Source organism: Rutidosis leptorrhynchoides, chromosome 5 (genome assembly GCF_046630445.1).
Source record: "Rutidosis leptorrhynchoides isolate AG116_Rl617_1_P2 chromosome 5, CSIRO_AGI_Rlap_v1, whole genome shotgun sequence".
Classification (NCBI taxonomy): Eukaryota; Viridiplantae; Streptophyta; class Magnoliopsida; order Asterales; family Asteraceae; genus Rutidosis; species Rutidosis leptorrhynchoides.
Genome location: NC_092337.1, coordinates 273488246 through 273498706, shown reverse-complemented (window position 1 = coordinate 273498706; position 10461 = coordinate 273488246). Strand labels below are relative to the sequence as shown.

Below are 10461 nucleotides of genomic sequence, written 5' to 3'. Positions count from 1 at the left end.
AACGGTTGATAATTACCCTCGAAGTTGTGGGTAATTTACAAAACTGCCATCGTGAATAGTTAGTAAAATTCACCACATTTAGTATGTATTATAGTTATAATAAAAAAACATTTGTTTCTTTAACCATGAATCATCCGAATAAGTTGGCATGGCAATACAAAGGGAATGTGAATGTATGACATACGAAAGTGTTGCCATTTAGTTCGTTAAACCATCCATTAAGACACACAAAAAATGGCCTTTTTACCGAGTCAAACCTCCACATTACAAAACTCAAAGACGTTTTTCAATGCCTGCTTATATGCACCGTTATGTAACACGTACTTGAGCGATCCGGTTCTAATAAAGTCAAAGTTTTGCCGCCCACATTACATAAAAAGAGAGATCGAGAGGCAGTAAATATAGATATAGATACATACTTATAACTAATTGATTATACTTTCCAATTAAGTGTACGTGTCTCTTAAATATGACCACTGAAACTGCTGCCATCGCTCCTGTTAATGTCGCGATCCCAGCTCTTGTTAATATTACGAGCCCTGCTCCTGTTAATGTCATGAGCCCTGGTTCTGTTAACGGCTTGAGCCCCTCCGATCATCCAAAGAAGAACCGCATTCAAGTTTCTAACACCAAAAAACCTCTTTTCTTTTATGTCAATCTTGCCAAGGTAAACTAGGATTCCTACTACACGTAAAAAAAATGACCTTTCTTATAGTAATCGTTATCTTAAATTATAATGATAATGATGTTCATAAGTGAATAATGGATAACCAAAGATATATGGGATAACCAAAAAACCTCTTTTCTTTCATGTTTTTGTTTTCATATATAATATTATCTCTTTGTTTTTATCCAGAGGTACATTCAACAACATGATGAAGTTGAGCTATCTGCTTTGGGCATGGGTACAACGTCTCTCTTCTATCTAATTAGTAATTATATTTTTTTATTTTTTTTTTTAAAGCAATTAGTAATTATATGATGATTTCATCATCTCGTATATTATAAAAACCACAACAGTACAATTTCATTATTGTGACTATATGGAGATCAACCACCAAATAGTTTTAATTTGGTGTAACATTTACCTTTGATATTCATTCAACTAAGAGGTTGTGGGTGTGGCTTCAAGACTCTCATGGTAGAGCATGCGTATCATATATACGAGTGATTGTTTACACATAACGGGTGGTGTATGTTTTGATTGGCCGTTATATAACTACTTAAGAAAATCATGATATCATTACTTTAGTTTCTATCGTACACTTTAGACGTGTATGATATGTTAAGTTGTGGCAAACATTCATAATTCTAAGATATGATACATTTGTTTGACCACATGATGAGAGAGCCACAAAATATATTTTGGTTATAGCATTATTAAATTAAGCATATATAAAATAAAATTAATGGTGGTGCTATTGTACAAAATGGTTTTGAATTAACATTGTTTCTCTTTGTAATAGCCATCACTACAGTTGTTACAGTTGCCGAGATACTCAAGAACAATGGACTTGCTATTGAGAAAAGTAAGTAGATCGATCGACCACACATCCGGTTTTTGTATAATATTTATGTATGTATATGTATCATCATAACCCATACGTTTGTAACAACACGTACGTCCTGATATACGTTATTGACAGAGGTCGTGACATCCACCATCGGCATGAAGGATGAAACGAGGGGCCGGCTCATTCAAAAGGCTAGGGTAATTAATCATTAATCATTATCATCTACAGAAAAACATATGTTGAAATAAATAATTCAACCAAATTAATTAGTAAATACTAGTCAACTATATATATAGTCCTTACATTTTGTCTATCTCATTAACAACGAAATGTGATGTAGATTGAGATCGTACTAGGGAAGACCGACAAGTACGCAACAATGGCAACTCCACCCAGTTCCAAAGCACGTGAGAAAGAAGACCTTGCTAACAATAAGGAAGAAAAGAAAGAGTAGACGACAATACTAATACTAATTCCTCATACTAATCGATGTGTTGATAATTATATTATAGTTTGTGTTTCGACGGCCAACTCATGTTGTTTCGAGTCAAAACATTGTGTTAATATGTTGTTTCGTTTGTGTTTCAACTCCACATCAAGCCATATTGGTCTTGCTTAGCAGTAGGTACACTACAACAATTCTGGTCTAATACGGCGACAAAATGTCGCCAAATTAGACACTGATGTCGCCACATTAGACCCTATTGTGGCGACTTACGTTTCACAAAAGTGTCGCCTCAATAGACACGTCACTTTTGATATTATGTGGCTTTTTTTTGACGACACAAGTGGGGCCCACCACCTTTTAAAGAAAATCGAAAATATCGTTTGCGGCGTCAATTTGCGGCGACACTTATAATCTAAATAAAAAGGAAAATTAAAAACAATTATGTCGTCATCTGTTAGTAGCGGCGTCGTTTTGTGGCGACACACTGAATGCCAAAAAAAGAATTTATTTTTTTTTTAATTTATTTCTAAATTCAGAAATGAACCTTTGTGGCGACTCCTTTTGGCGAAATGTCGCTACAAATATTGAAAATCTGCCCAGGTTGCTGCTGCTTTTTCTGCTTCCCACCCGGAAATGCCAGGTTTTCTTTCCGCATACAAAACCTGTTATTGTTGGTTTTATAACATACCAATCAACAAACAATTCTACTACAAACTAAACAGTTTCTAATAACACACATTACAATCGTTTAACATGCGAATTACAAACCAAATTGTTCAAAATATCAAATTTTCTGACATAGGAATCACATAATAAGGTCTAAACCCAAAAGTCACGCCAATGATCCCTATGCACCATCGCTTTTGACATACCAATTTATCCTTTATATCCTAAAAAACGTGAGATTCTTGGTCGTCTCCACAATGCCAAAACGACAACATTAGTAGGCCCTTTTCACACTTCACTTTTCATTCTTCCCCCCCCCCCCCCCCACTTATACTCAACTTGCGAAAATTACACCAAAGTTCGGGGATAAAATGTAAATTCCCTAAATTAAAATAAAAACTTCACCCAAACTCTTCAACAGCCCGTATCTTCCGCCTCGCTCCGAGTTAAATTTCACCAATCACTCTGTTAAACTCGAAATATTTTTCCGAACAAAACGAAACTAACTACGTTCAAAACAGACACATTTTAAAAAACGCTAAACACAACGACAGCCCGTATCTTCCTGCTCGTCGCGCATTAAATTTTTCCGACAGCACCGTCAGACTCGAAATAATATTATGAACAAAATGATATTAACTACGTTCAAAACGGATGTAACATCCCGCCTTTTTCCGTTTACTTTCCGTTTAACTATTTTAAAGTCCGTTATATAATTATAACATCATCCGTTAATACGCGTTTTAAAATTTTTCGTTTAGGCAATCCACGCACCCGATTCAAACTTGAGGGACTAAACTTGCCAAAATGCCAAAATGATGACTAGGTCAAAGGAGTCAACCTTATCTCATCCATTCATTTTCACCTCCTCTTTCAATACTTCCTCCATTTTCTCTCAAACTCCAAATCCAAAGAATCATCATCTATTTCAAATCGAGCAAGCATAAATCCAAACAAATTACATATTCGGAATCCTTGCATCGTCCTCTTCGATTCCATACCGATTTCATCAAGTTTGGTTAACTTTCTAAAATCACTAGATTTTGTGTTCTTAATGTTTTTAACTTATAAAATTTGTTAATTTGTGTCTATGGCTCGAGTCTAGCATGATTATGTGATTTGTATGCTCGTTCTTGCTATTTTGGTGTAACTAGCTCAACTTGAAAGAATACTTTCTTAATCTTGAGTTTTGGTGGTTTATATGTTGTTAGATGTTAAAAGTTCATGTTGTAATTGTGTTAATAGTATCACTAGCTTCAATTTGATGTGTAGGTTGCTTTAGAAAACTCCATAAACTTGATTATTGATTTTGATGATGTTGGTTAGGGTTTGATGGAACTAAATATGAACTTTTGATGCCTTGAATGTTATGAAATGCTATTGGTTATTGTTAGGTTATATTGTATGCGTAATTACCTACGAAACGGCGTATAATTTGTGTGTGTTAATTTTCCGAATCATTGATTTGAATTTATAAGCTTGAATGTCATTAATGATGAACATTTAATGTGGTTTTGGTTATTGTAAGTGGTAGATTGATTGATGAAATGTGCTTAGTTGTTTTCCTCGTCAAAATACATTTTCGATGACATAAGATACATGTTTTAAGTGTTTTCGGATCATAAATTGTGTTTGGTTGAGTATTGGTTCGTGCACTTATGTGTTTTCAGCATAGCAGACCTGCATACTGATCTGGACACCGTCCAGATTCTTGGGCGCCGTCCAGTCCTTCAATGCTGGACGCCGTCCAGCAAATCTGGACGCCGTCCAGATGAACTGCCAGGGACTGTTTTGGTTAGTCATTTTACTAAAAATGTTTGCTATGCTATGGACCTCCGACCCGAATGTGTTGACTTTTTCTTTGACTTTGACCCGACCCAAGTTGACTTTTAATCAAACTTAACCAAATGTTTGTGCAATCGTTCTAACATGCTTTTATACTTTTATCTTGCATGAAACGTGACAACTTGACTCACATGCTATAGTAAACGAGTCGTAATGAGCCATAGGACTAATTGAACACTTTGACCGACCGTGTTTACCGATATTGATACAAACCTTGTTTAGGTCAAGACTAGCTTTCGTTCTTGCACACGTTTACTTGTTGAAGTACTTTTACATACGTGCACTCAAGGTGAGATCATAGTCCCACCTTTTCAAATACTTTTATACTTTTAAATCGTGGGCTGAGAAACATATACATTACTTATATACATTTCATATGTATATGTATACTTTCATACTTTTATACTTTGAATACAAATACGAAAGAAAAGATACATACGAGTTAGAACATAAATCCTCAAGTCCAATTATCATTAGATACACTTGTAGGGTGTAAGTGAGAACTTATGTTGTGTGGCCATACGGGTTTGCCGAACCCTCATTCGGAGGAATGAAACGTATTTTTGAATTATAGTGTAGGTTCTAACACTATTATGCAGAGGTATGATTCAGTTAAGCTTGATAATTGGGTGCGCGTGATACAAACACATCTTTTGAGATGTATACGCTTGATAAACGATTCATACTAAAACTTGTAGTTCAAACATACTTTATACATACAACTGTGATTTCACCAACGTTTTCGTTGACAGATTCTTCTATGTTTTCTCAGGTCCTTGAATGCTTATGGATATATGTTTTCTCAGGTCCTTGAATGCTTATGTTTTTTCATACGTGGAGCGTCTTTTGATAATCGAATTGTGTCGCATAGATTTCAATTGTACTTTAAACTTTGTAATGTAATTCGTCAATGAACTACTTTTGTAAACCTTGAAACATCCTCACTTTTGAAACGAATGCGACATGTGTTTTGGTCAAACGTTGTTTTAAAGACTTATGACCACGTAACGGTACCTAAGTAGACGGCGCCGTCTGAAATGTCCCGTTCTTATTGATTAAAAATGTTCCATATTAATTGATTTCGTTGCGAGGTTTTGACCTCTATATGAGACGTTTTTCAAAGACTTCATTCATTTTAAAACAAACCATAACCTTTATTTCATCAATAAAGGTTTAAAAAGCTTTACGTAGATTATCAAATAATGATAATCTAAAATATCCTGTTTACACACGACCATTACATAATGGTTTACAATTCAAATATGTTACAACAAAATAAGTTTCTTGAATGCAGTTTTTACACAATTTCATACAAGCATGGACTCCAAATCTCATCCTTATTTAAGTATGCGACAGCGGAAGCTCTTAATAATCACCTGAGAATAAACATGCTTAAAACGTCAACAAAAATGTTGGTGAGTTATAGGTTTAACCTATATATATCAAATCATAATAATATACCACAAGATTTCATATTTCAATACACATCCCATACATAGAGATAAAAATCATTCATATAGTGAACACCTGGTAACCGACATTAACAAGATGCATATATAAGAATATCCCCATCATTCCGGGACACCCTTCGGATATGATATAAATTTCGAAGTACTAAAGCATCTGGTACTTTGGATGGGGTTTGTTAGGCCCAATAGATCTATCTTTAGGATTCGCGTCAATTAGGGTGTCTGTTCCCTAATTCTTAGATTACCAAACTTAATAAAAAGGGGCATATTCGATTTCGATAATTCAACCATAGAATGTAGTTTCACGTACTTGTGTCTATTTTGTAAATCATTTATAAAACCTGCATGTATTCTCATCCCAAAAATATTAGATTTTAAAAGTGGGACTATAACTCACTTTCACAGATTTTTACTTCGTCGGGAAGTAAGACTTGGCCACTGGTTGATTCACGAACCTATAACAATATATACATATATATCAAAGTATGTTCAAAATATATTTACAACACTTTTAATATATTTTGATGTTTTAAGTTTATTAAGTCAGCTGTCCTCGTTAGTAACCTACAACTAGTTGTCCACAGTTAGATGTACAGAAATAAATCGATAAATATTAACTTGAATCAATCCAAGACCCAGTGTATACGTATCTCATTATTGATCACAACTCAAACTATATATATTTTGGAATCAACCTCAACCCTGTATAGCTAACTCCAACATTTACATATAGAGTGTCTATGGTTGTTCCGAAATATATATAGATGTGTCGACATGATAGGTCGAAACATTGTATACGTGTCTATGGTATCTCAAGATTACATAATATACAATACAAGTTGATTAAGTTATGGTTGGAATAGATTTGTTACCAATTTTCACGTAGCTAAAATGAGAAAAATTATCCAATCTTGTTTTACCCATAACTTCTTCATTTTAAATCCGTTTTGAGTGAATCAAATTGATATGGTTTCATATTGAACTATATTTTATGAATCTAAATAGAAAATTTATAGGTTTATAGTCGGAAAAATAAGTTACAAGTCGTTTTTTTAAAGGTAGTCATTTCAGTCGAAAGAACGACGTCTAGATGACCATTTTAGAAAACATACTTCCACTTTGAGTTTAACCATACTTTTTGGATATAGTTTCATGTTCATAATAAAAATCATTTTCTCAGAATAACAACTTTTAAATCAAAGTTTATCATAGTTTTTAATTAACTAACCTAAAACAGCCCGCGGTGTTACTACGACGGCGTAAATCCGGTTTTACGGTGTTTTTCGTGTTTCCAGGTTTTAAATCATTAAGTTAGAATATCATATAGATATAGAACATGTGTTTAGTTGATTTTAAAAGTCAAGTTAGAAGGATTAACTTTTGTTTGCGAACAAGTTTAGAATTAACTAAACTATGTTCTAGTGATTACAAGTTTAAACCTTCGAATAAGATAGCTTTATATGTATGAATCGAATGATGTTATGAACATCATTACTACTTTAAGTTCCTTGGATAAACCTACTGGAAAAGAAAAAAATGGATCTAGCTTCAACGGATCCTTGGATGGCTCGAAGTTCTTGAAGCAGAATCATGACACGAAAACAAGTTCAAGTAAGATCATCACTTGAAATAAGATTGTTATAGTTATAGAAATTGAACCAAAGTTTGAATATGATTATTACCTTGTATTAGAATGATAACCTACTGTAAGAAACAAAGATTTCTTGAGGTTGGATGATCACCTTACAAGATTGGAAGTGAGCTAGCAAACTTGAAAGTATTCTTGATTTTATGTAACTAGAACTTGTAGAATATATGAAGAACACTTAGAACTTGAAGATAGAACTTGAGAGAGATTAATTAGATGAAGAAAATTGAAGAATGAAAGTGTTTGTAGGTGTTTTTGGTCGTTGGTGTATGGATTAGATATAAAGGATATGTAATTTTGTTTTCATGTAAATAAGTCATGAATGATTACTCATATTTTTGTAATTTTATGAGATATTTCATGCTAGTTGCCAAATGATGGTTCCCACATGTGTTAGGTGACTCACATGAACTGCTAAGAGCTGATCATTGGAGTGTATATACCAATAGTACATACATCTAAAAGCTGTGTATTGTACGAGTACGAATACGGGTGCATACGAGTAGAATTGTTGATGAAACTGAACGAGGATGTAATTGTAAGCATTTTTGGTAAGTAGAAGTATTTTGATAAGTGTATTGAAGTCTTTGAAAAGTGTATAAATACATATTAAAACACTACATGTATATACATTTTAACTGAGTCGTTAAGTCATCGTTAGTTGTTACATGTAAGTGTTGTTTTGAAACCTTTAGGTTAACGATCTTGTTAAATGTTGTTAACCCAATGTTTATAATATCAAATGAGATTTTAAATTATTATATTATCATGATATTATCATGTATGAATATCTCTTAATATGATATATATACATTAAATGTCTTTACAACGATAATCGTTACATATATGTCTCGTTTAAAAATCATTAAGTTAGTAGTCTTGTTTTTACATATGTAGTTCATTGTTAATATACTTAATGATATGTTTACTTATCATAGTATCATGTTAACTATATATATATCCATATATATGTCATCATATAGTTTTTACAAGTTTTAACGTTCGTGAATCACCGGTCAACTTGGGTGGTCAATTGTCTATATGAAACATATTTCAATTAATCAAGTCTTAACAAGTTTGATTGCTTAACATGTTGGAAACATTTAATCATGTAAATATCAATCTCAATTAATATATATAAACATGGAAAAGTTCGGGTCACTACAGTACCTACCCGTTAAATAAATTTTGTCCCGAAATTTTAAGCTGTTGAAGGTGTTGACGAATCTTCTAGAAATAGATGCGGGTATTTCTTCTTCATCTGATCTTCATGCTCCCAGGTGAACTCGGGTCCTCTACGAGCATTCCATCAAACCTTAACAATTGGTATCTTGTTTTGCTTAAGTCTTTTAACCTCACGATCCATTATTTCGACGGGTTCTTCGATGAATTGAAGTTTTTCGTTGATTTGGATTTCATCTAACGGAATAGTGAGATCTTCTTTAGCAAAACATTTCTTCAAATTCAAGACGTGGAAAGTGTTATGTACAGCCGCGAGTTGTTGAGGTAACTCAAGTCGGTAAGCTACTGGTCCGACACGATCAATAATCTTGAATGGTCCAATATACCTTGGATTTAATTTCCCTCGTTTACCAAATCGAACAACGCCTTTCCAAGGTGCAACTTTAAGCATGACCATCTCTCCAATTTCAAATTCTATATCTTTTCTTTTAATGTCAGCGTAGCTCTTTTGTCGACTTTGGGCGGTTTTCAACCGTTATTGAATTTGGATGATCTTCTCGGTAGTTTCTTGTATAATCTCCGGACCCGTAATCTGTCTCTCCCCCACTTCACTCCAACAAATCGAAGACCTGCACTTTCTACCATAAAGTGCTTCAAACGGCGCCATCTCAATGCTTGAATGGTAGCTGTTGTTGTAGGAAAATTCTGCTAACGGTAGATGTCGATCCCAACTGTTTCCGAAATCAATAACACATGCTCATAGCATGTCTTCAAGCATTTGTATAGTCCTTTCGCTCTGCCCATCAGTTTGTGGATGATAGGCAGTACTCATGTCTAGACGAGTTCCTAATGCTTGCTGTAATGTCTGCCAGAATCTTGAAATAAATCTGCCATCCCTATCAGAGATAATAGAGATTGGTATTCCATGTCTGGAGGCGACTTCCTTCAAATACAGTCGTGCTAACTTCTCCATCTAGTCATCTTCTCTTATTGGCAGAAAGTGTGCTGATTTGGTGAGACGATCAACTATTACCCAAATAGTATCAAAACCACTTGCAGTCCTTGGCAATTTAGTGATGAAATCCATGGTAATGTTTTCCCATTTCCATTCCGGGATTTCGGGTTGTTGAAGTAGACCTGGTGGTTTCTGATGCTCAGCTTTGACCTTAGAACACGTCAAACATTCTCCTACGTATTTAGCAACATCGGCTTTCATACCCGGCCACCAAAAATGTTTCTTGAGATCCTTGTACATCTTCCCCGTTTCAGGATGTATTGAGTATCTGGTTTTATGAGCTTCTCTAAGTACCATTTCTCTCATATCTCCAAATTTTAGTACCCAAATTCTTTCAGCCCTATACCGTGTTCCGTCTTCCCGAATATTAAGATGCTTCTCCGATCCTTTGGGTATTTCATCCTTTAAATTTCCCTCTTTTAAAACTCCTTGTTGCGCCTCCTTTATTTGAGTAGTAAGGTTAGTGTGAATCATTATATTCATAGATTTTACTCGAATGGGTTCTCTGTCCTTTCTGCTCAAGGCATCGGCTACCATATTTGCCTTCCCCAGGTGGTAACGAATCTCAAAGTCATAATCATTCAATAATTCAATCCACCTACGCTGCCTCATATTCAGTTGTTTCTGATTAAATATGTGTTGAAGACTTTTGTGGTCGGTATATATAATACTTT

General features: G+C 34.3%; 1 protein-coding gene across 1 annotated transcript; it reads left to right on the top strand.

Moving 5' to 3' along the window:
• The first annotated feature begins 469 nt into the window (after positions 1-469).
• On the top strand, positions 470-1968 carry LOC139849384 (uncharacterized protein At2g34160-like). Its single transcript, XM_071839041.1, has 5 exons — positions 470-667; positions 857-905; positions 1467-1529; positions 1647-1711; positions 1855-1968. Exons 1-5 carry the CDS (start codon positions 470-472, stop codon positions 1966-1968), a joined length of 489 nt encoding a protein of 162 aa, XP_071695142.1.
• Positions 1969-10461: the final 8493 nt, after the last annotated feature.

Bases quoted from the DNA above. Each gene is read 5' to 3' on its own strand.
- LOC139849384 (XM_071839041.1), top strand. From the start codon at position 470: ATGACCACTGAAACTGCTGCCATCGCTCCTGTTAATGTCGCGATCCCA. The intron at 668-856 runs GTAAACTAGGAT...GTTTTTATCCAG, and splicing joins TTTATGTCAATCTTGCCAAG to AGGTACATTCAACAACATGA. The intron at 1,712-1,854 runs GTAATTAATCAT...AATGTGATGTAG, and splicing joins GGCTCATTCAAAAGGCTAGG to ATTGAGATCGTACTAGGGAA.